Source organism: Pieris rapae, chromosome 16 (genome assembly GCF_905147795.1).
Source record: "Pieris rapae chromosome 16, ilPieRapa1.1, whole genome shotgun sequence".
Lineage (NCBI taxonomy): Eukaryota > Metazoa > Arthropoda > Insecta > Lepidoptera > Pieridae > Pieris > Pieris rapae.
In genome coordinates this window covers 2,748,267-2,775,790 of record NC_059524.1, presented here as the reverse complement: position 1 = coordinate 2,775,790, position 27,524 = coordinate 2,748,267, and the positions used below count along the sequence as shown (strand labels likewise).

The following is a 27,524-nucleotide window of genomic DNA, read 5'->3' as shown; positions in this document are numbered from 1 at the left end:
GTCGCGAATTGTAAACCTCTTGGAAATTTTTGGTTTCTTAAAATCTCAACAGGTAGAATCTTTGAAGTGTATTATTACCATTACCAGATATAAAATATTTCTCAGGATTAAATATAATTGAATTGCTGTATGACTAGCCGCCTTGTTGCCTAGTGGCTTGATAACATGACGATGTCCGATGTCTTGGCTTCCGAAGTGCTTGTATCAGTACCCACTTCTCTCGATCAGGGGCAAGAATAAGTACTTGTTATTCTTCTTTTTCTTCGTTGAGAAAATTGGTATAGATTTCGAAATTCACTGGCGTTATTTTATTTTTTTTATTTTTATTTATTTGGTGCACAAAACACATTATAATCTTTACAAAAATAAACTTAAAACTAATAGTTATGAACAGGATTCTAATGTAAAACCATGTGCACACTGCAAAATTAATGTTACATCAATAAAAGGCTCATAACTAACAAAGGTAACATAGTAAAAAAACAATAATAATAATAATAATAAGTTCCTCGACACCAATTTAACGTAACGTTAACCAGGACCACAAGGGTCAGCACTTAACCTACGATGGAGGATGTCTTTAACGACACTAATGAATTTATTGATGTTGCGACAGAATATGTCCACAAGTAAGTGGTTGCTCTTTGCCATCTCGTTATATTGACGAGCCATCCTGGTCAAAGGGTTGTAAAAAGAGATGTTATTCTTATAAGTTTGAAGGGAAAATAAATTGACTTCGTTAGCTCTACGGGCACTAAATCTAATGTTAAGGCTAATGTGAGCTAGTAGTTCGGGAGAGTCTATAATGGAGTGGGTGATTTTGTAAAGGTAAACTAAGTCGAAGACTATGCGTCTGGATTCTAATGGTTGAACTTTAAATTTCAGGAGTCTATCGCAATAATTTAAGTTAGACCGGCCAGGTTTTATACGATAACATAAAATTCTGAGAAATTTCCTCTGAATTCGTTCAATATCGTCAATGTGCACCTTATAATTCGGCGACCATATTGGACTACCGTATTCTAATATACTTCTTACGAGGCTGAAGTATAAGTACAAGGTGCTACGAGGATTTTTAAAACCTTTTGTGGATCTAAGAATAAAACCCAGTAGATGGTTTGCTTTAGACGTGATGTGACTATAGTGGGCACGGAATGAAAGCTTGTCATCGAACAGGATACCTAGGTCTTTTGCAACATCTGATCTGTTAACTAATTGACCATCTATGACGTAGTTCCATACGATTTTGTTTCGTTTATTAGTAAACGATATGACAAAACACTTGTCTATATTTAAATACATGTAGTTCGTCTTGCACCATAGTGATACGGTATTGATATCACGCTGTAATGTTAAGCAGTCATCTAAATTAGTAATAGAAGTAAATATTTTTAAGTCATCTGCATATAAGAGACAATTGCAGGACAGTTGTTGAATAAGGTCATTAATAAAAACTACGAAGAATAATGGCCCTAAGTGGGAACCCTGAGGTACTCCCGATGTAACTGCGATAGGTGCAGAGATGAAGCCCTTTAACGCAACCAACTGAGTTCTAGAGTCTAGGTATGAGCAGATCCATCTATATAAACTGCCGTGGATACCATGTGACGCTAACTTATGACAGAGCAGATGGTGATTTACTTTGTCAAAAGCCTTAGAGAAGTCAGTGTAAACAGAGTCAACTTGGCCACCTGTGGCAAACACTTGACAGAGATAGTTTTTGTATTCCAGAAGGTTAGTGACCGTAGACCTGTTTCTAACAAAACCATGTTGCTTGTCTGAAAGAACAGGCTTAAAATGACTGAACAGATGAGTATACATCACTGACTCAAATAATTTAGCAGCGCAAGATAAAATACTTATCGGTCTATAGTTTTTACAATTGGACTTATCACCACTTTTATAAATAGGTATTATGTGGGCAGTTTTCCAGCGCTTAGGAAACACACCACTAGTTAACGATTTATTAAAGAGAACACATAATGGAATGGACAACTCCTTTCCGCAACTTTTTATGAAAATAGGAGGCAGAAGGTCAGGACCCGCCCCTTTGTTAATATCCAAACTATCTATTTTACGTTTGATATCTGTTACCGTAATAGAAAAGCCAGATAATATATTAAAATACGTGTTATTTACAGCACCAGATTGGTCAGTGTATATAGTTTTATTAGTTTTATCGTCAAAAACTGAACCAAAGTATCGCGAAAAAAGGTCACATATCCCCTGACCGTCTGTCTCAGAAGTATTTTCAAGTGTCATGGTGTGAGGCACTGAAATATGGCCTTTACGATTATTCACAAATCTCCAAAATGATTTTATGTCCTTGGCCAACGAGTCCTCGATGGATGCGATATACTTGTCGTAACAAATCTTGGTAAGAAATTTGCATCTCTCCCTCAGCAAAGAGAAAACGTCGTAATCGCGGGGATTCCCAAACCTCTTAAACCGTTTATGATATAAGTTTTTTTCTTTATTACATTTAATTAAGGATTTGCTGTACCAGACTGGATAAGATGAGAATTTGCTACAACAACTTGGTGTATTTCTTGATATTATTTCAAATAAAAGCTCATAAAAAGCTTCGGTGCACTCATCAATACAAGGGGACGATAAGATTTCGGACCAGTTCACAGACTGGAGTTCAGATTTAATGTTTTCAAAATTACATTTAGCAAAATTAAGCCGTTTAATGTTAGCGCGTTGAAGCCCTTTAGAAATCTGAATCGGAGAAAGAGTAATCAAAATTGCGGGATGATTTTTATCTAACAAACTTAATGCAAGTGTTTCATTGACACTTATACAATCTATATTAGAAAGCACCAAATCCAACAAGCGAGCGTTTGCATTTGTGATAAAGTTATGCTGTTTTAGATTACACAGTGACATTAATTCATTTAGTAGAAGGAGCTTCTTACTCGGGTTAGGGGAAATTGACAGAGAGGGATTAATCGAATCAGAGTAATCAGGTGTGTTAAAATCACCAATTAATAAGAAATTATCCAAAGGGAAACGATTAAGAAGTAAATTTTGGCAATGGCTATAAAAGAGTTCAAGCTTGATAATTCTAATATCAGGAGGCAAATAGCAAACACATAAATTTATGCGAGAAGTGTCACGTGCTTCAGGAATAAGAGTAACCCAGACATCCTCCATATCACTATCCCACGATGCTTGACGGATGACCTGGTATTTTTTATGGACGGCGAGTAAAACTCCACCTCCCTCGGTTTTAGCACAGGAGGAATCCGCACGATCTCGTCTGAAGAGATTGTAACGGGCGTCAACAACTTCGCCATCGAAAACACTCATATTTAAGTTCGTTTCCGTCAAGCATATAATATCGAAGTTAGAATTTAACAGATTTAAAGAAAATTGAGTTAACTTGCTACGAATTCTGTTTACATTTTGATAAAATATATTAATCATTGTGGAAATAACGTGTGATTCAGTATATAAAAACAAAAATTGATCAAGTAACTTACTAAGCAATGATAAACAAACAAATTAGTAGTAGTAATAACAATTAAGACAATTTAGTGAAGGAATCATGACTTTTAATTAGAATGGCCGGGCTTGATTCATCCTTACGAACATAAATTTGGCCATATCGCACCCAAACAAACCTGTAGTTCTTGTCAGTAGAAAATTTACGTGCCGCACGGTGTAACTCTTTAGCTTCAGGAGACAAATGTTCAGACAAGTATATCCTGCTCGACGACGAGCCGCCAATACCAATATCGGTAGTAGATAGTTTGGTGTCAGGGTGGGACTTATTGAAGCGAGTCAACGCAGACAAGAGTGTATCACGCTGACGCTGCGTTGAGAGGGTAACTAGTATGTTTCGCGGCCTTTTGGAGTTTGAGTCCATCTTAGCTACACGACGACATGCTTTAACATCACTCTCAGATACCACAACATTTAAACACTCACAGAGTTTTTTGAATAACTCCATCAGATTCTCAGTCTTGCTTTCGGGTACCTCGTGAATCTCGAGGTTTAAGTCACGTGAAATCTTTTCAACTGTAAATAAACGACTCTGGAGTTTTGATAGCGTGTTTTGAGATTTCGTAAGTTCAGTCTCGAGTACCCTGATTCGATTGTCTTTGTCTGCAATATTTGACTTCAAATCATTTTGTTCTAAGATGATAAAATCCGTTGTCGTCGTGAAGTCAGCCTTTACCAACTCAACAGCTCGGCTAACCTCGTCGGTCACCATGTCCTTCAAGTCCTTTCTAAGCGCGGACCGTAGATTTAGCATAAACGATGAGTCAGGGGACAGTTTCAAGTCTATAAGTTTGCTAATACTGTCCAACGTAACCGGCTGCTTAGAAAAGTCAGCGCCTGCAGAAGTTTTCGTAGCAAAATCACACTCCGGCTCTTTACACGTCGTTATATATGAGGAGGCGCTTGGTGATTGGTTATTGCGACCCCGCCGGACAGGAGTATTATCGTCATTGTTTTTACGCCGAGTTACATTCTGACACAGAGGACAATTAAGTGATGCCAATTGCTCAGCACTGAGCTGCTTAGTCGACCCGGCAGCAACATCAAGGCATTCATAACAAAACTTGCGTTTGCAATTATTACACTTTAAAAAATGATCGACATTTAATACGTTATTACAGCCATGGCACTTCATAGCTTGATTAGATTCACTATTATTCACTTCACTGATTTTACGTATTCTGTATTACTTCAAATTTGACTTATAAAAGCTAACACTATTGTTAAAAATTGAATAATAACACTTATAACACGGCTAATAATACTTTTAACACGGCTATGGACTACCTTCCACCACGGTTGAAAATTGAATGTTGTATAATTGTATAGTTCTAATAAGTCACTAATAAGACACTATAGGCTGAGGTAATTAGTGTGCATAATTTATAAATCTAGGTTTATCTACCATTATGACATTCAACACCTTTGGTTACAAATCAAAATATCTTTATTCATATAGGTAAACATGAACACTTATGAACGTCAAGAAAAACAAATTAAATTAATTGTAAATTTACATTTACAACCAGTTCACAAGTCAAGGGCGTAGAGCGGGTAAGAAGAACTGGCAAGAAACTTTCCGCCACTCTTTTCAATCGCCAAGCTTTTAATGAAAATTGTTGGAGCAAATCAATCCCAAGGATTAGGATCATTTAAGTATTCGTTACATTCACTTCCTATACCTATCCATGACATGTGAGACCAACACAAATACTAACAATTCTTAGTTAATACAAACTAAATAATCCGTGCAAATATAATTTTTCAGGGCCCAGTCCAATTATGAACATAATATTAAGGCGAGATGTACTTAATCACAAATAATTTATTACAGTTAATATTATGAACTAGATTGTCGTATCACAATAAGACGCATCTCCCACAGCCTATAATAACTTAAAAAATCCTTCGGAAATACGTTTAATTACTCAACAATATAATTTAGTATGAGTCCAAGAAAAATCGTGGCTAGAAAATATAATTCGTCTCACTGTATGAAATCTTATGTGAAATGAGCTCTCGTTATGGATATTGAAGTGATAAATCAAAGGTATCTGAGAATGGGTGAATAACGTAGGTTCCGGCATAAAATTTATTGTTTTACTATTAACATCACTTGTAGCGTTATTTATTGCACAGAAATAAGGTCATAAGATACTAGTTCTTAGTGGAATTTGTATTGTATTCCGACAATGGCGTTTAGAAAATTAATGTAAGAGAAAATGCATTTTTGATTTAAATACGTGCGCTTAGGAAAGGCCGTTTAAGAGTCTTCACTAACACCTGACTTTCATTACGAATATACTATTCTTAACATAGTCCTTTGTTTTTATATACATGATATACCTAATGTCGATATACATTCGTAATCATATTATGTTTTATCCTCAGAGGTATTGAGTTTTCCTTTACAAATGTATCATTTAAACAAATCATAAGATGTTCAAATAAATACATCATTTTTATAGAGTTGGATGAATTATTATTTTTAATAATTCTATTTTCATTTAATTTATAATTTCGGTTTGGAGCTAAGAGCTACTCGCGTTTCTAAAAACTGATAAAAGTCGGCATCACATCTTGGGCCTAAAATGTTTTTAACAAGGGTATATCGAATAGCACGTTATTGTAGCTATAGCAGAAGCGGTACCAACGAACTAGCCGTAAGAAAACATAGTATGCTGCTATGAAGTAGGTACGAAGGTACTTAAATATTAAAGCATAATACCAGAGAATAGTAAATGATTCAAAACGGGTTTCAATAAAATAATGCCGTAAGAAAAAGTACTGCGCCAGCAGACGTCTGGCCAAAAGAAATAAAAGCATCATGTGGAACCAACAAAAATAAGAAGAGAAAACTATTCGTTCACTACGTCTTATTTCTTTAGCTCCGGAAGTTATCAACAATTCGACCGGTTTTGTTCCATTGGTTTGGTATGTTCAAATTATTTTAGATTCAAAATAAAATCAAATTATATGTCTTCAATTAAAGATTTTATCGTATAGAATTATGATAAAGTAACAAAAACAACTACAAAACGAAACTACTTCAAATGTTAGCTGAAGAAAACACTCAGAATGCGCTCAGATAATATTTTTAGTTTTAAAAAAGTCCTTTTTTATGATTAAAACTTTGATTGTTTCGTGTACTGTATAATATTAATTATTGTTAGACTATGATTCATACTAATAAAACTGTAGACGTAGTGTCTGTATAAAAACCAGTTCGTATTTTCGAAGATAAGCGTTCATACTGTAAAAGAAGTTTGTACTAAATTTTTTATAACAATCGAACAGCGAATTTCAGCCAAAATAAAATAAAAACTACCGCGCTTCCATCGGTCAAAGTAGTGTATGGATCAATTTTGTCATTTTAGGACATTAAATGATCTTTGCACCGGCTATTATTTCCTTGAAATATTTACAAGCTTTATAAAAAATATATGAAACAGACATGTCCGCCCCGCTGGGGGCTTCGTGATCTAATGATATTTCCATAAATCCAGACCAAAGACAATTTAAATTGTATCAAATGTATTTTCCATTTTAATAATATCACCCTTCAAAGTACTGAACGAGCGCTCAAGCGAAAAAACGGGACCGCTGGTTGCTCTGTCACTTGTGACTGACAGCTGTCAGGTGAATTTGACATTTTATCCTTTACACGAAAGTAACCAATGTCTCCCCACAATAAAGGTTATTTTCCTTAAATATTTGTGTTCTATTTTCGTTCCGCGCGTGAGAACGACATCGCTGTGTTACTGTTATATCATGCGATTAATTTATCTTGATATTATTTATGTGCTACAGATTAATTTATGATTAACGTTATTAGAACTTTAGGCTTCTAACAGTAATTATATAATTCGAAAGTAGCTTAAACTCATGCCCTATGTAATTAAACAATTTAGATTAACGTTCTATTATTTAAGTATATAACTATTACAGATATTTGATGAATATATGATGATATTACGGCTGAACAATTTTTCTTATAAGGTATATTGCGTTGGCAATTTTCATATATTAGATATCTTGTTTTCGATCAAAAGTCATAATGTTCATTCGTTCGATTCAGACTGTCTACATCCGCTGCATGACCATAGGCATCTCCCCTAAATTTAAAGTGGCTTTACTGTGAGGCTCTAGTTGTCGCACTTAATAGGTACATGTTATAAAGTGACCATTTATTTTTGACTCAAAACGGGACATTAGTTTATTCAAGGTCAAATAATAAGTAGTCAATGAAAAAGAACACTTTTTCAAAGTTAAGTACTTATTTAGAAAAAATTTAAAAGTTACGAATTATATTATGATATTCGAATCACAAAATAGTTATATTTCAAAAGAACAAACTATAGCTAATGACGATTTGAAATAAGAATGTTACTTTTGGCACGTTATTTTTTATATTCCACCGCTTGTATGTTCGCGCGGTTTCTGAAAACGGTACAATTTTGTGTACCACACTTCATTTTAGGGACACCGGGTGACCGGGACTCGAAATTAGAAAAGGTACAGTCCCGTTCAAAACGGGACGTTTGGTCACGTTATACATGTATCATGTACGAGTAATCTTTGGTTCTCCTAATTTCAATTCAAGAATATTGAGCAACGCTAAACTTTTTATCCAGTATATAACCATGCAAAGCTTTCCTGTGGGTATTATTTTTGTTGTAAATAAATCAGACTTTGGGTGGCGCTAGGTATTATTAAAATAAGCTTTCTTCGAAATTTGCTTTATTTCCTCCACACTTTGGAAAAGACGACAGTGACTCGCAAACTGTTTGTTTTACACAACACCACAGTTGCAAAAACGAGTTTTTTCAATTACAAATTACTTTTGTCATAATCACGAAATTACATGTTTCGGACACAGACATCTATTGAAGAGTTATTAGAAGTGTTGCGGCAAACGAATTCCACTGTGAAACTATGTAGAAAATCATCTATAGTTTCAAAGTTACAGCCAAGGATTTAGTATTCCGTAGAATATTGTAGAAGTATATACTAAATACAGAATAGGAACCGAATTTTCATTGCAGATATATACGTTTAAAAACAGGACAATTTCCGTAAACGCTAGAGATAAATTAACAACGAATAATGTGGTATAATTCTAACTGTAATATATCTTCGGAATCGTCGTTTTAAGATAAACAAAGTTGGCAAACGTTTAGGAATATGTTACTTATATTAGAGAAATCTGTAGCTGTAAGCTTCTCATGGTTCCGGTCAGGATTTGTTTCAAATGTGATTCTAGACAAGGATTTTTTCGGATTCTAAATCTGTGATTATAAACATCTATTGTATATCTCACATATTAAGTATAGAAATAATTATAAATTTGTGCCGGGATTCTGTATTGATCTATCTTTTTATAATTCAAGGAATAATTGTTTATTACTTACAGATTTTGTATCATATGCCTTAGTTTTAAACAGTGGAATCTATGTTTAAATGTATGTATATTTATCTTGTCTGATGCGTCTATATAATTAGCTAGCTGACAAACGGCGTTTGGTCGTATAAATTATTTCTTGCGACAGTTGAAGATTATTAGTACTAATATCGCTGGTAATAAATAGGGTTTGGTGGTAGAAGGGTGAATATTACGGGTTGTGTGTAGTTTTAATGAGCCACCCTTATCACTTAGGCGTATAAAAATTCGACCAGACTCAGACCTACCTACACAAAAAAATTAAGCTAGGGGAGGATTTCAGTTAAACACGAGGATATTTACGATTGGTTACAAAATAATACGCTTGAAAAGTTTTGATTTGAAGATGAACTTGAAGATTAAAAGACTATAAAACTCTTCTTTCTGAATAATTTCCAATCAGTTTCAAATCAAATCAAAAATCATTTATTCATGTTGGTAACATAATGTACACGTATGAACGTCAAAAATAAAGAAATTTAATGTATTAAAATGTTTCTAATTTTACATTTACTGCAATTTCTCAAATCAAGAGCGTAGAATGGAAGAGAAGAACTGGCAATAAACTCTACACCACTCTTTTTAATCGCCAAGTTTTTTTTACACAACGTTTGTAAGGAGCTGCAACCATTACACCATGTTCCATATGACATCTTGCGTAATCAAGAATTATAAAAATAAATTAAAAACAAAGATTTGTCCTCTATCAGCAGGAGGCACGGTGAAATAGGAGCACGCACAGTTTACCTGCATTGATAATGCGCCACCCCTAAGTCGACACCGTTTCTGGTAAATTGCATACATTGCTCAAAGTCGCATAATATATTAATTGAATGAACTAGCCATCCTCAAAAGATCGTCTTTCTGCATAAATTATATCCATATAGCAAGGAACTCTATAACTGGAGTGCAATTTACATTAATTAGAACTTTAAGTTATAACTTATTTCACTTGAGTTTCGAATCAATATTTTATTTTATTTTATTTTCACATTAAGGTACAGAAACAGAAAACAGACTGACTACATACATAAAATTATTACATACTAAACAACATTTAAAAATCTGACTTCCAGTTATATCTGTACACAGCATTTACACTAAATATCAACTAAACAACATACACATATCAAACCGAATGACAAAAATATAAAAAAAAATAAGAGAAAAAATATATCTATACATACACACACACACATGTTTATATACATATACGTTAATCAATTAAATTAGTAATTAAGGTTGCAAGTATTTACTATGAACTATCTTTTTAAATTTACAAATATTATTGTGAAAAATATCAACCTCAGCACATACAGCATTATAATATTTGCACATTCTTACGAGCGGAGCATTCTGGGAAACATTGTTATCAGTCATAGGTATAACAAATAATTCCTGGATGCGCACAGAACGCGTCGGTACCTTGATCTCCAGCCTCTCCAAAAGGCAGGTGTCAAATGAGCCATTTGCTATTTTATGCAAAGTGCACAGGTCGCTCATCCACCTCCTCCTTTCAAGACTTACCATTTGAAAGTGGGCAAGACGCTGGTCATATTGTTTTATTTTTCGCCTAAGACCATACTTATAGCACAATGCTCTGACAAACCGCCTTTGTATAGCCTCCAATCTATCTATATGAGTTTGGTATATCGGGGTCCATACCGCCGAACAATACTCAACCATGGTTCTCACGAGAGAGCTGTATAAGATAATAAAGGAATCGGCTCGCCTGAATGGTTTAGCAGTTCTAAGAATGAAGGACAGCATCCGGCCAGCTCTGCTGCATATATCATTATAATGAGGTCTAAAAGACATAGCAGAGTCAAATAGCACTCCCAAGTCGCGAATCACCTCAACTCTATCAACTACAATACCCTTAACATTATATTTATACTGGATAGGGTTCCTACTTTTTGTAAATGTTATAACTCGGCACTTCTCAATATTCAGAACCATAAAGTTTTCATCGCACCAAGCAGAGATAGTATTAATATCCAATTGTAAGGTCTCACAATCTCTTTCATCAGATATACGTCTGAAGACTTTAATGTCGTCTGCATATGCCAAACATTCACTGCTTATTTTGCCAAGCAAGTCATTCACAAATAATAAAAAGAGTAAAGGACCCAGCTTCGATCCCTGGGGCACGCCCGATGTTGCTAAAAAAGGCACAGATTCATACCCACTCAGAGCAACCAGTTGGGTACGGTTCAAAAGGTAAGAACTTAACCAAATGTTAGGAACTTGATATTAGGGCGGTAAACTTGGAATGAATCAAATTTGATGTTGTATAAATACCTTGATTGACGTAATTTAAAATACTTATTTCAACCAAATTAATAAAAATACTAACGATTTATTTACAAATATTATTTATTTATAAGTTATGCAGGCAACCCCAGTAAGGAATAAAAACAAAACAATACATAAAGTGCAAGAAGTGCATAACAAAATTAACAAATCATAAAATTACAAGTAACGCTAAAAATTTTAAAATTACCAAAATTTTTACAAATTTTTACACACACATACATTTTTTAGCACATTATAATTCTGAGTTTAATTGAGTGGAAGCAATTGCTCATTAGCGACAAAAGCCACCATTAAAGTAAACTTTGGTTCGTAAATTATTAATAAAAATATACGTTGGATGTAGTCAAAGGTTCCAACTTCCATATGTTATTCAATACACAAAATAATTTATTTGAAATTGAACGGGAATTAACGAGGGTTGCTATTCCGATCCCTATATTTGTTTCCCTGCTCATAAACATTATTTCAATACATTTTAGTACTCCTAATTGATAATTAATCGTTCTATTTGTATATACATTTCCAACTAAAATACACATTTGAAGCTTTTATATAAATTTCGTAAATCGTATTGCCATTATTTACGAAAATACACGAATTAATGTGTTTCAGTGGGATTTTTTTCTCAATTAAGCACGTATCCATTTAATTTTGTATATTTATTCCAGAACGGTAATGTCGCAAGACATTTCGTAGGAGAAGGTAACTAGTCTGGTTACTAGCATCAGAAAGAACCACTAATTATAATCCTTTTTTTCCAACCTTAAAACCAAAATATTTACAACAGCAGAAACAATTTAATGGCACAAATAAAATACAGACATTACCGTTTATAAATTAACGAAAAATAACAAGTTGAAATCAAATACTTTGGGACGCACAAAAGAAATAAAACATCAAACAATAATGATAACAAATATACAAAGAAAAATACAATAAGGAAACGTAGAAAAGATTCGGTATGAAAAGTGGAGATAAATGAATAAGAATTAGAACACGCTCTGATTCAGTAGGTCTCCAATGTAGTAATTCCAAAAGCAAGTACCACAAACGTAACCTAAAAACGATACGAAAACTAAAAGAGTACAGTCAACAGAGTCCGCCAAGGATCATTCAAGCAACTATAAATATTAATATACTAAACTTCATACGACATACCCTTTTCAATCCCGCGTCCAAGTTTGACCCACTTATTTCCGGTTGAGTGAAAACCTCTGAAAGGTGGAATAAAAACCTAGTTGACTGAAATAATTGGTACAGAGTTTGCGGATACATTCACCGTTTCTATGACGTGAAGAAAATGACTGGAGCATGAACGAACTCAAACTATTTATCAGTTTAAAGTTTCAGTATTGTATTAACAAAGTAATTAGTATAACGTAATATAATGCATATACTATAATGTATAAATATAAAAAGTAATTAATATAAACCTGTTATATCAGGCTATGCCATCAATGCCACATCTAGTAATAAGTCCAATCCTAAACCTATGTTTTTGTTTCGAGTCTGTTGTGTCTACCTGCATTTTTGTTATTGTATTTGTTTTTGAATTTTTGTATAGGTACCTTCTGTGCGTTCTAGTAATAATTATTTAGTCTCTTGTAATGTTTTTTTCTCAGTAAGCGAATTTTTTTTTTATTCCTATGAGAAATAAAGTTATTCTAACCGTAATTAGCTGCGTCTACGAAATCCCTGTCATGAGTTACTACGGCAACAGGCATCCGGAATGGTCAAGCACAAGCCTATGTTTTGGACATGTCTTTTTATGCGGCTAGATTTATGACGTTGCAATAACGTTTCTAACGCTTTGTATTAAAGTGTATTTTACAGTGCAGCGACAATTTAAAGTAATGATTTGATCATCTTTAAGGTTAACTCTTCCAGATTTTTCCAACTTTCTCCGCCACTAAAATAAATTTACAATGTCTAATTATGAACTCATTTTTTAATTTAGCGAAGACCAATTAGCGAAAATTCTAATTAGAGATGTAGGCATTATCTTTATAATATTTTTTCCTGTTATCAGATTTCGATAAAGCCTAAGTATTGCTCCAGGCTAAGCTCCGTCGATTTGTAAGGGATTGATTAGAGATTATCGTTAACATTCCGAACAATAGACATCTACAATCTAGACGAGAACTAGCCCATTTGTAGTAAAGCTTAAAACGTTCCATTGAAAACCTTATCCTTATGACGAAGGTTTATAATATTTTAAAATGTTAACGATACATATACTTACTATAGTTTATCGATTATACTTATACCCCACAAACAAATGTATTATAAGCGATTAATAAGATATGTTTGTGGAGTTTTTCCCTTTTCTATAAACGTGATACTTTCGTCTAGATTGTAGATATATTGTCTATTGTTAGGAAAGTTAACGATAATCTCTTATCTATCGCTTACATATAAATTGCATCAAAATCATTAAATAACTTGTACCCCATGAACAATAATTACATTGTGGAATAAAAGGCAACATCAAGTATCATTAATAAAAACTGTAAGACTTTTAAACATGTTAATAAAATTGATACGATAAAAAAACTTAAAATTCCATAATAATTTTCGGATATGCGTTCCATAGATGACTATACATTTCCAATACACTAATACCATAGTATTATATGGCTATGAATTATGATTGCCCGAAGGTACTACATCTGTTTTCGAGCGACACCCAAGATAACTATACATATACCTCGTACCAATCTTGCCTGAAGCTAGGGAAAGTCGCAGGGCGTGTTTATAGTCGTTATGTACATGGATTTTTACAATGTAACAATCAATTTGAACGTAATAAAATTTAACTATATAACTGTGCTTTTTGAGGGAAGATAGGGACCAATTTATGATGATGATGAGATGGTGAATCACCTTGTTGGTCGAGTGGCAAGTGAATCGTTAAAAAAACTATATATTTAGTAATAAAAGATTTTAGATGGCGCCTAGTAGATAGTACCGGTGACCCCAGAGCTGGTACTGGTGAATGGCCAAAGCGAGAAAATGCTACCAGCATTAAAGGTACACTGCCGAATTGACCAACAAAACTTGACAAACTTTATGAATTTGTTGAATTTTTTTTTACTAATTTTTGAATATTTAGTTTAAAGATACTGGAAATTATTATCGCTTGAAAAGACGTAACACAACAAAAAATAGATGTCTGAATCATGATTTATTCAAAATCTCGACAAAGCCAGAGACGTCGTTTTTTCATAAAGATTCTAAATGATTTTAAAAGCAGCTGCTAATAGCGGACACGCAAGATGCATTATTTATGTTTTTGTGGTTCCCTTGTATCTCAATACAACGTGATTAACAGAAAAAAACCTTAACCACAGACACCTGGCACTTAAACCACATGAAAACATCTTGAGACTTGATATATTAAATATATAAACAGAGATATTTTTTTTAAAGCGTAGCAAGAGTAATTTCCGTCGATTAAGTAATTTAGATTACAGACTACGTTTTTAGGCCATATTTGACGTTCCCAGAGTCACACATTAGTAGAATTATATGTTCCTGAAATCAATACTTTAAAGGGCCGGCAACGCACTTGCGAGCCCTCTGGCATTGAGAGTGTCCATGAGCGGCGCTATCACCTAACATCAGGTGAGTCTTCTGCCCGTTTTTGGTAATTAATTAATCTGTAAATAAAAATATGACTTACGCGCTTTAAAATTCAATACGTTTCTGACGCATAATACATATTTACGGAAACTCTGGATAGTATGTCCCTTAACACTTGCCTTTGTAAGTTTACATTCATTTACAAGAATTTTATCAGAATAATATTGTTTATTACTTAATGATAATAAGACAAATGTTATCGAACTGTTTTGATGTATCACGTCCTTCACCTACCATCGCTTTTACCTACCAAGGTTGATTTCACGATAAAATATATTTGAAATACTATAGCTCAATTTGCACAATATATATTTTTCTTCGAGCGAATATTGAATGCGCACATAGACAAAAAGTCCATTGTTGCACAGCAGGGGAACGGACCTATGACCCCAGGGATCAGAGTCGCACGTTAAAGCCACTAGACAAACACTGCTCTGAAGAAATCTTTATTTATTTTTATCTATATCTATCTATTTTATATACAATACAGTGTGGCGGAAAGTTTCTTGCCAGTTCTTCTTACCCGCTCTACGCCCATGACTTGAAATGGTTGTAAATGTAAATTTACAATTAATTTAATTTGTTTTTTTGACGTTCATAAGTGTACCTATATGAATAAAGATATTTTTCAGTTCAACAGCCAATTAATAATAAATACTTGGATAATATTTTTATAGATATTTCGGAACCAAGTTAAATTTTAAAAACAGGTAATGAATGCTAACTATCAATTAAAATTAAGTGTAAAATTTCAAATACTCTATAATTTGAATGATAATAATTTAAAGAATACGGAACCTTTTAACAAACGTAGAGCTTTTTAATCCCTTGACTAGGTTTATACATTTAAAAGCTTCCAAGCGTAATTTTACAGCCAATTACCCTATAAAAGATTATTGTTATGTATGATAATATCTTCAACATTTCAATACACCCTTCATAAATGTTTACCAATTTCAATTTGAAATCGGTATTCATATTATAATGACTATATTTAGTTAAGCAATATTATGCTTTATCAGTATATAAATTAACGCCATTTTCATTCTAATAATTGTTTGCGCTATTTAATATCTATTTTAATTTAAATAAAACTATTTTATCGGATGTAACCATAATTTTAAATTATTATTATTTTTTAATTATTTAAAATTTAACGTACTTCGTATTAAAGAAGTTTTAGATGTATTTTTCTATTATTTTTTGTTGTAGTACTTTTGTAGACTAAAGGCTAGTTAAATCCATATGTGTAAAAACGCCTATATTGAAATAATGTTTACCATACAAAAACGTAGATTTCAGTTTTTACATAGTTGGTATATACAACCTGTTTATTATGTTTGTTATTACAAACGCAAGAAGCGTCGACAAAGCCAGTATACATCATAGCTGTAAATACCTTATTAGTTATATAACCTGTAGCCGTAATACGCTCCTAAATTCGTGTTCATAACTCGAAATTCCCTGCCTAATAATGTTATTTTTATTCTACCAATAAGCAGATCGCGTGACTTAAGCGAAAGCACTGAAAAATGTCCCGCACCTCTCATAGTCGTTATTACCATTACATACAGTTCAATTTCGTATGTTTCCGAAATGTTTAAGGGAAGTAGAAGCATGAATTATGGTGTTCAGTACGTCATTGTCCCGAAAGGCATATGATCGAGTGTTTCATAATGGTTGTTCGCGATGGCTTTTGTCTATTTGTCTAGTAACATTATTTGAAACTTAAGTGAGGTCCCCTGATCACAAATATTTATCAACGGAAAATTTTAGCTTCCAAATAGAAACATGATTTCTATCGTTGATAGTAGAATACGAGCGACATGCGATCTGCAAATAATAAACAAAAGTAGATCAGTGTATGCCTAGTGGCTTCCGCATGCGACTCTCAAGTCGGAGGTCGTAGGCTCGATCCCCAGCAGGGCATTCTTTCTTTCTATTTGCGCATTTAACATTCACTGTAACGGTGAAGAAAAACATCGTGAGAAAACCGGATTTCCTTAGACCCAAAAAGCCGACGGCGTGTGTCAGGTATAGGAGAGTGATCATCTATTAACCTATAAAGCAATAACAAAAAATAAAATTTAAGTTTGGCCCTTGGGGCTGTATTGCAGCACTTATTCGTTGAGCGTGAGAAGCCTTAAATTTGAGCCATTTATTTACCTTTTAGATTGACAAATGTTTATAAAACTAATACAGAAATCTGAGGCCTAGACCTAAAAAGGTTTATCGCCACCGATTTATTTATTGTATGTTTAAGAACATTATATTTGGTTGATAAAATGGTTACATTATTTACATAATTATGTATCTAGTAGTAGGTAGTATAATAATTGTTACATTTCGCCGATTTTTACAGAATTACAGTTAATTAAATAAAAACACAGAAACATAAAAATCGTATGAAGCTGATTTCCGGATGATGTTACTAAAGCTTTTAGTTATTATAACATAGCATTGAATTGATGACTGTGTGTTTTCTCTTGTTCCTCGGGTCTAGGAAAAAAATAGAGAAACTCTTTTTGTAGAAACTTTTTTTTTAATGTCTAATAGATATATTAAAAGGACACTCTGCTTATTTCCTATCTAAAATTAAATTATTATTCTTAATAGGTGAACAGTTAACATGATATTAAAGTGAAATATACAATTTTTAAAGATTAAAAATTTGTCAATTATAAAATGAAGTGTAGAGTTCATTTTCCTGGCCAATGAGATTGTATGGAATATGGCACGGCAGAGGCCGACTACAAGGCACTTTCATAACCAGCCTGAACTGCGGCGTGGAGACAGTTGCGGGCTCATGCTGAGATGGATCTTCTTAGGCTGGCTGGCCAGCTGTGGGCCGCTGGGGAACACCGTAAAACAAGATGGTGAGTTAATATTCTAATTTTCCTATGAGTATAAAGTTTGTCACGTATTTTTGACATATAGTCGGAACGTCTGGCGCAAGAAGGAAAATAAATTATGTTATATGATTCTTGCAACATAATTAAGGCACAATCGAACAGGCAAGACACTTAGAATTCGTTGATAACCGTCGCCCATGGCCATTGGCTTATTTTAGTGTAAGTAAATTGCTATAAAGAACATAAAAAAATTGAAAAATTAATTCTCTCTGGTTATTGTCATAAATTTTTCTTTAACTATGTAATTTCAATTTACATATTAGCATAGACGTTAGATGACGTCACCAGTTGGTAAGAACATAGTCTGTGTAAAATTCTAAATTTTTTTAGCCATTTCCAGTATGTGACTATCATATAATTTTTTGTCTTTTTGATTCGTATTTTAAAATTGAAGGTTTTATCACAATGCATTAAGTTACCGTTTTTATTCATTAAGTAAAGAATTTTACAAATAAGGCAAATTATAAGAAGTTTATTCTAACCACAGAGCACCTTATATTTTGTTTAAATAATCCCTCTTTATACACGTTATTATTTTTCGTTGCCATCCGTAACGGAGGGCTAGACAATAGTTATAAAAAACATTCTATTGTCTCTCGCCAACGCCCCTGACAGCAAATAATGTTTTTCACCTTTATCATACCTTGATAGAGCTATATAGCTGCCCAAAAAATTCTGTGCATCATTAGTGTTAACTATCAATTTCAATTATCCAAAAATTTGTGTCGTTACAATATTAATGAAGTTTAATAATTTTAACTGTGATTTAATTCAACGATCTTATAGGTAATTTATGTTCTTACTATGTTATCTTTTTCGATATTAAAAATAGTCTTCAGCGCGTTTTATAAGTCCCTAAAGTGAAAAATCTTCGTCTAAAAATATATGTACTTGTGTATTTATGAACACATTAAGAATAATATATTGTGGTAGAACACGTATATTTTATTTTATAAAAACGTGAAATCTGACTTATTTAATTTTACTTTACTTACCAGCTTCTCCGTAAATACACGTTTGTGGCAACTTTGTAGCTTTTATAACTTCCCAGACGTCTGGATTTTAAGAAGTCTTAAGTAGCCTGGTGTTGTAAAAAAACCTAAAATAACCTTTAAGTTTTTGAAAAAATTCACCAACCAAATGATAATAATAATAATTTATTTATCTTTCTCCCATATAACATTTACAATAATAATTAATAATACAGTTGTGACGGTATTGGGAGGCTGGTTTCCAAACCAGGTCATATCATGATAACTAAACCTAAAAAACCTAAAAACCGTCAAAGTATGACTTCATGTGCCTTCAGGTTTTTAAGTCAAGAATCCGGTATACCTTAGAAGCAAAGACAGCATGTCACATGAGGCTTATCACCGTCATGGTTATTAGAAGGAACCAATCACCACGAATCGGACACATAAATCTAGAGGGCTCATAGCTTAAAATCACCACAATACAAAGTGATTAGTACAATTATAATTCAGGAATTTAAAAGTAAGTTCTGTCTTGTTAATATGCTTTAGAATTTCAGAACTAGTAATAGCAAACACCCAAACTTTGCGTCGTATTGGATAATATAAAAAATATGCTAAATGTGCCCTTAGCATCTGAAGAAATTGCAAGTTCCGACGTTTGTGAACGACTCCGTAAATCATCGATGTCGTTAAATTATGCGTTATGATTGATATTCTTTCCAAGTTGACATAACGCACTTTGATGATGTTTGACGATCAGATGTTTCATAATTCTGGCTTGGATGTAATGCACAAACTAAACTGTAATATGCCTTAATAATTAGGAAGTTAAACAGATTTGTTTGTATTATAGCTACTGTTTCAATTTTGTAGAAAACATATGGAAACAAAATATTTAAAAAAAAACGCGTCTTCCGAACTCGATGTCATTAACCCCTGAAAGGTCACGAACCAATGACCTGACCTATCAACTGTTCATTCAATATATGTAGTAGTAAAGACCCAATCCCAATAACCTATCTCAATCCACTTTTGACCATCTGATATAGACATCTTAATCCAAATTTTGCCAATAATCAATCGACGGATCGTAATAGCCATCTGTCGATACAAGCTATCCATGGTAGGTCGGATCGATGTATGTGGATAGACCTTTGTATGAAAATGACAGTTCATCTGTGCCAATATTCTATCTCAGGATTTTAACTTACACCAGTTTTTAAAATAATTAAAACTCTATTTGATATGTTTTAAACATAGACATGTATATTATAATATTATTTGTACCTTTTTATTTATTTTATTTGGTTTTTATTGATTATCAAATATAAGTGTAAAGAGCAAAGAGATTTCATTCTATCCGTCGATTGAAAATGGATTGACCAGTGTTTGGTTATTGGGATGCAGATAGATCGATCGACTGTCACGGTCTGATCTCAGATTGTTTTCAATCTGTGAATGTGTATTAATTATTGGGTTCGAGCGATAGAGATTTCATTCGTATAGGCTCAATACAAAATACTGTTACATATTAAGCCTTAAAAGTTGAAAAGGTTCCTGTTACGTAGTATATGCCTCTAGTGCAATACGTATTACTTGTTGGCCCGTTGCTTTGTTGCGCTCAAAGACTTCAATTGAAACGCTATAGATCTGAACAAGCTGCCTCGCTCCGCTGCACCTAATAAATTGTAACTAGGTTGCTGACTGGGTTCAATTAAAATTCAAAGAAGAAAAAATTACTTTGCCACGATTGAAGACGCTAATTGCATTGGGGAAAACTAAGTTATCCAACACTTGTGGCTTTTTTATTTTTCGAAAATTGATTCCTTTTGTTAGTTACAGAAGCTTTGTTGCGATGAATACACGTAAGATTAGATATTGTACGTGATTATGATTTTTGAATATTTTTCGGTTAAATTCCATTCCGTTGTCCTTTTGAGTTAAGATATTACTTTCATCAAGAGGAATTAGGTAGATCGAGATAGGTAGTATACGTTAGAACGCCTAATTAAGTTAAATTAAAAAGAATCTGTAGCTGTAGTTTTGTTGTATTATCTGTTGTCTGAAAGAACTCATGGAAGTTGTTACATTTACGTATCAATTTTTTTTTCGAAAACCCATGGATTCAATTTTTGGAACCGTTGGCTATAACGGTGAAAATATGACGCAATATTATTAAGGATAACAAAAAGCTTTAAGTAAATGTAATAAGTGATCCTGTAGGTTTAATTTACAACAGATTTACATGCATTCTAAAAAACCTCATTTTCTTGTTACAGTTAATTGTTTCCCCAATGTAATCAAGTCTGAATTAAAATCTGTAATAGGCCTTAACCTGGGAGGGAGGAATGATAAAGCGTTTGTCATGGAGTCGTTAGGGAGGGACATCACTCAGTGTTTCCTTTGCTTGCTTTGCTTGCCAAGCTAACAATCGAAGTAGTACCTACTCAAGATTGCTGGCATCAGTAGGGTGTGACGTATGCCATGTTCAACAAAGTTTACCTATATTGGAGTGACTCTGATGTCAATTGTATTTGAACAATTTGTATTTGAAGGCATGAAATAATTTGAATTTAAATATTATTAAACTATGTTTGAGTCAGCCTTTATTTCCATTGTTTTTATGTTTTACGAAATATATTATATAAACTACTTGATTGAAGCCTCCTTTTTAAGATAATTCATGAGCCAGGAAAAGCTGCGCTTTCACTAAAACAGATTTTATTTTATGTATTATAAGTACTGGTATTATAAGTACTGGCAACTTAGAAATAAAATGAATATTCTGGAAGGGTCTACTGTTTTATAATTTCAAATAAAGAAGTGTGACACAGACCCTGTCTTTATCCCATACAACAGTTTACTATTAAAACTAGACACAAGGTCCTAACGTATGCTTCATAAGTTTGTAAAAGCCTTCTAGGCTGTACTAATATTTTAAAAGCTTAACTAATGTTAACGACTAATGGTAGCGACTGATCTCAGGGGGCTAATTCATTGATGTATCACCCGTGATGTTATAAAATAAACAAAATGTGGAGATTTCTCTAATTAAATTAGTTTATTCCCCTGTGTATATAAAACTATTACTTATATTAAGTATACTGATTCCAAAAAATGAGGTCGTGAGTTAGAAAATATAAATAAACCTGGCTGTGCCCATTAGGGCATTGTCTTTTGTTTTAATTTATTGTTTAGCATAGGACATGTATTACATATATATATATATATATATATATATATATATACTAGCGGACCTGACAGACGTTGTCCTGTCTACACGTCTTTAATTTGAAAATTTCGAACTTTTTTTAATAAGCTAAAACATTCTGGACCATTTTGATGAAAATTATAATTCAAATGTTATGACAATATCTAACGATCCAGCCCATGGTCTACAATAACACAATGATAACAAAACTTTTTTTTAATTTGATCGCAGCGCTAACTGTCGGGACAGACTAAAATTCGAATATTATTTAAAATTTGACACTGCGATGGTAGCGCCGTCTGTCGGATCCAATGTAAAACATTCCAAAATCAACAACTACTAATAAATTAAAAATTAATTAAAAAAACATTGTCCAGCGGACAAAATTGTGAATCTAAACCATTCCCAGATCCCCTTGAACACACACAAAAAATTTCGTCAGTCAAAAAATCGGTCCAGTCGTTTAGGAGGAGTTCAGTCACATACACACGCACACAAGAAATATATATATTAAGACTAGATTGTGTTTTAAAATTATTTTAATAAGTATATTTAATTTATTTTTATACTTTCAATTGTTTTAAAATAATTACCACAGTTTCTGTAAGTGTCGGCACTGCTCAGTAACCAAATTAACTGACTTTGAATATCAACATTTGTATGTATATTCCCAGAAATGTTATTGTTGTTTTCTCACAGTCGTTATATAGCGCTTAAATGCAGGGATGTTAGCTTGAGCTATGAGCTTATCCATAAATAATTAATGATGAGTTATGAATATTGATATACTAATAATGTATGTCTAATCACATGCCTATTAATTAAAAAAAACCTCAAAAGGATACCGGTTCTCAATTACCTAGGTACATATTATAAATTACATATAGAATACATGGATCCCCCGAAACCCTTAAAGCTATTTTTCAGAAATTAACACGGACGTGTTGGTATAAAATACAAGAATAATTATTACAGATCATAGTTTAGTAACCAATTCCGAAAATACTGAGTTTATTTTGTAAGTCAGTGTGTGAGTAATTTGAATTTTTTTTCCAGACGGATAGTCTGCTTTACGATTACGTTAATAAGGATTCTAAATCGAATCAATCAGTCGATTATGAAAGCTTTGTGTGCCTAGAAATACTTGAACATCTAAGAAAATCTTTTATAAGATGCTTTGTTAACATTCTCTCATTATCTTCTTTTGTATGAGATAAAAAGATGAAATATATGATATATAAGATATTAAAATGTTCTAATAAAACCTTTACATTTAATATTTTTTACAATTATTAATAATTTCAGGTTTCGTCAGCACCTCGATTATTGGGAGTCTTCTACAGTCCGCTTCAGTCCGCTTGTCAAGGCATTTGCTTTTATGAAGTGAGCTGTGGAATTGACTTCCAGTGCATGTATTTTCTGGGGTATACGACCTCCTAACATAAAAGACACAGTTCCCCCTAAAGGCCGGCTGCACCGGCTAACATATAGCCTATAGGCTTCCGCAGTTGCCATCATCGTATTTAAACTCTTTATAACGATATACTTTGTAGCTCGTCGATTTAAAAAAAAAACTAAAAAATAGACGGAGTATTGCCAAACCCCCTATTTAAGGGTTTTGAAGAAGGTTTTCGCTATACCAAAAAGTATACAAAACATGTATCAATTTAGGAGTCAGTGATTAATGACGCTGTATATCAATTACAGTTGTCAGTAGCACCTTGGAGGGTGAAATTTCAAGGGGACATAATGGTTACTTAAGATATCTATCGTTTATTTATCTCACAGCCCTTATCGCAGTATTTTATATGTTTTGACAGTTATATTTGAAGTTTTTGGCAAATCTAACTGCTCATGTATATTTTTTTTGTTTGTGTAGAACCTATTGATAAAACCACGGATGGCGTAGTAGGTATATTAAATATATAGATATAACCAGTGGCGCTACAACCCTTATCTAATCCTATCATTGCATCCGTTTATTGGATCATTTTTATTTGTGTAAACAGGTCAGCCATATGTGCCTTACACTTATTGTCGATTTTCTGGGTGTAAGACATCCCGTCTTTTCTATGTTTCCCAAGCCATACCACACACTTTTTAATCATACAGATCTCATCATACAGAGATCATTTTTAATAAACAAATCACACACCTATCACTTAACTTAAAAGGGATGTACTAAAATATTTTAGTAAGTTAAGACTTAAGTAATAAAGAGATTTTGATTTGATCCCTTCATGAATAATGTGTTTTTTGTCTCATAATTTTGTTCGCGATAATGAATTAAGTAAACTGTCTTGACTGAAAAAAAATTTCTCAAACAAACCACACACGCTTTATAGATAGATAGATTTGATACTCTATAGCTGAAATTCTCATATGAATTAATTAAGTGCTTTATTATATTATACTATTTTTAATCATTAAACAGATCATGATTTTGTTTAATGTAGTAACATTCTTCATATTATGGTTTTTATTTAAGCGTAACTAAAAACAGTCGCATTTCTTTTTCGAATGCTATTTTATAATAAGTACTTTAAATTGAAATTCGATAATACTTGAATTTATAAACTATAACGTTTTTAACCGTGAGCCAACAATATCTCATTCACTACAATAACCCGAAGCCGTTAGCAATTAAACTTCTAAAATACCCAAAATTCGTGTAAAATGGCGGAGTTTTAAACCCAAAACTGCAAGTTAAAAACCAGCATGAAATTTCTACTGGTTAACTGGAACAAATTAGGTTAACACGCTCAGCGGGCTCGTGGTATTTATTAAAAAACAATTAACTTTTCATAGTGTAACTGAAGTATTAAGCGGTTGGATGTGTACTTTTCCTGATTAAAAAGTAGAACGACTTTGGAATCTGCGCCGTAGTACGAATAACGTTTTAATGCGGAGTTCAAAACTCAAACTCAAACTCAAAAATATCTTTATTCATATAGGTAAACATGTACACTTATGAACGTCAAAAAACAATTTAAATAAATTGTAAATTTACAATTTATTCGGTGATATAAATATTGAGGAACTTAGCCAGATTCTGGGTTTACAACAGTTCGCGTATGTCCTTTTTGTATGTAATAATTATCACCTAACTTGTGTCTTAAATTTACCATGTTACCATGGTAACCATGTACGTGGAAAAAATCGTAACCATGGCAACAAACATAATAATTTAATACGGCCCTAATTGCCTAAGGTGATAGTAACATAATGTATAATGTGCACTAACACACCAATACACCAATGGGTCATATCGTCTTTTCTCTGATATAATTTCGTTAATAATTTATTTCCTTAATAGTACTTAATGCGTATTTGTATTAAAAACATAGTATTTTGTTAGATTGCCTAATTTCTAAACGACTACATAAATATCTAGAACATACTAATTATTACACATATCAATTACTAGACAGTATTTACAGTTACATTTCTGACAGAAAATATCTTCTATAAATTATACAATGTTATTCTATGTTATTAGAAAATTTTTAATAATATAAAGAAATATTCATAATTGGTCATAAACAGGCCTATAATAAATAGTCGAAAAGTTTAATTGTATTGTATGTTCGATATAATTCTATCGTAAATAATGTTACCTTACTTAATGTAGAATAAACATACCAATACTTGTTCATTCTCAATAGTTTTTATTAAAACTCACTTGTTAAGTTGATAATAGATTGTTTATCAATTTGATGAAAGCAACGGAACAAATTTGCAAAATGAACTGTTAATATTACTTTACATTCGATATTATGTAAAAGTTTAATAAATTGTACTTTGAATTGTTAGTTTTCCTTTGTTTTATCGGTTCAGTTTAGTACAGCTTCGCGTTCTATTTTTGAAAATATCTCCATATTCTGTTTGTTTAAGCTGTTTGGTCAATATTTTAGAAATACCACGCCCTGTTTAATTTGAAAAATTTTCTTTTAGAGCTGGTGTGGTTGCAGTGTTCGACTCTCATCCCTGAAGTCGTTGGTTGGAACTGTTTTATAGACAAACTATCTGTACATTTAACACTTTATCGAAGGAAGAAAAAAACCTCGAGAGACCACAGCATGCTTAAGCCCAAAACGACAATTTGTGTCAAATACAGAAAAATATTTACCTATTAGGATACACAAATGATCACGAAAGAGATACAGAAATCTGATGCCCAGATCTAAAAGGGTGCAGCGTGCAAGACCTCAGAAACGTGTAAATTACTTCAGTTGCATACTTGAAGTAAATCAAACGTAAAGATGGTGTGGTGGTCTCTTAAATTATTTGTTCCCTGTTCTATAAAAAATGCGAATCAAACAAGAAACCACAGGAAATAGACAGTAAATTATAACAGAGATTTGCTCCAAGTCAAAACAAATTAGTATCGTTACAATTGCAGACTGGCAAAGCCCCGCCGTTACTTCAATCTATTCTAAGGCACTTAGATTATGCTTTGTTAGTCAATCAAAAGTGCATTTAGTTTCGTTCGGAGTAATAAGGACTCTTGAATTTTAATTTAATCTTCAAATTTTTGGTTGTTTTACATCAGATGTTTTAATAATCTCGTAGAAATTGCGATAAATGCGGGATAAGACGAAAAACGTATCTTCATCTAATATATTATACGATTCTCGTGTTATGGTATTTGTTATGAACTTCTCCGAAATGGCTCGACTGATCTTCGTGAAATGTTCTGTGCATATCGCTTCGGTCTGCGAATCTGAAAGTTAAGTGTCGACCCTTAAATTTATTTTTTATTTTTAGACAAAAAAAAATATTTTTTATGATACTGCATACATTCAATCTCTATTTTTATTTGCTAATTAAAAACTTATGACTTGAACTCTGAGGTTTATATAAAGAAAAATTCACAGTAAAACCTAAAAAGTTTTCATTAAGGGAAACTGTGTTCACTTTGCTATGCTACCCCGGAGACAACAGTCTCTGGGGTATAGGTCTAGGTTATCTCTCTGTTCCATGTTTGTATGTCCTAAAAGGTAGGCTAAACAAAATCACATTAAGGAGAAACGAAGTTCGCGGGGGCAGCTTTCGCATATTCAAGACATACAAAATATTTATTTATACAAAATAACACCATACTAAGGGTCTGTTTCACAATGTACGGATAAGTTTCAAATAAGCTATTTAGTACTTATTGGTAGGACTATTGTTGCGTTTCAGGACTTTCAGATAGCGCAATTCGTCATGAAACGCGATGTTTCTTATTCAGAACTTTTATCTTCCAAATAATTTATGTCTTGCATAGCTATTTGGTACATTATCCATACATTGTGAAATAGACCCTAAGAGTACTATTGTACTTTGAACTGGCTGACTTTTCGTGCTTTAAAAATTAAATAACAATGTCAAACTAAAAATGTTTTATACAAAATATTTCACTCTAAGATTATTATCGTCTTATCGAGCTTTCTATCTCTTTCGACTGTTGGCCATATTCCAAAGTAATACATAATAAGCTCCTAATAAATGCTATGAATTTCTCAAGTCACTTGGAAAAA

The 27,524-nt window shown here is 32.8% G+C and overlaps 1 protein-coding gene across 4 annotated transcripts in view; it reads left to right on the top strand.

Moving 5' to 3' along the window:
• The window catches only part of LOC110998393, a 106,670-nt gene that overhangs the window by 1,591 nt on the left and 77,555 nt on the right, over window positions 1-27,524 (top strand). For all 4 annotated transcript variants that reach the window (XM_045631565.1, XM_045631564.1, XM_045631566.1 and 1 more), the window contains exon 2: window positions 17,522-17,781. In XM_045631565.1, the coding sequence (XP_045487521.1) occupies window positions 17,637-17,781 (145 nt within the window). In that variant the 5' untranslated portion in view covers window positions 17,522-17,636. The remainder of the gene's footprint in view (window positions 1-17,521; window positions 17,782-27,524) is intronic.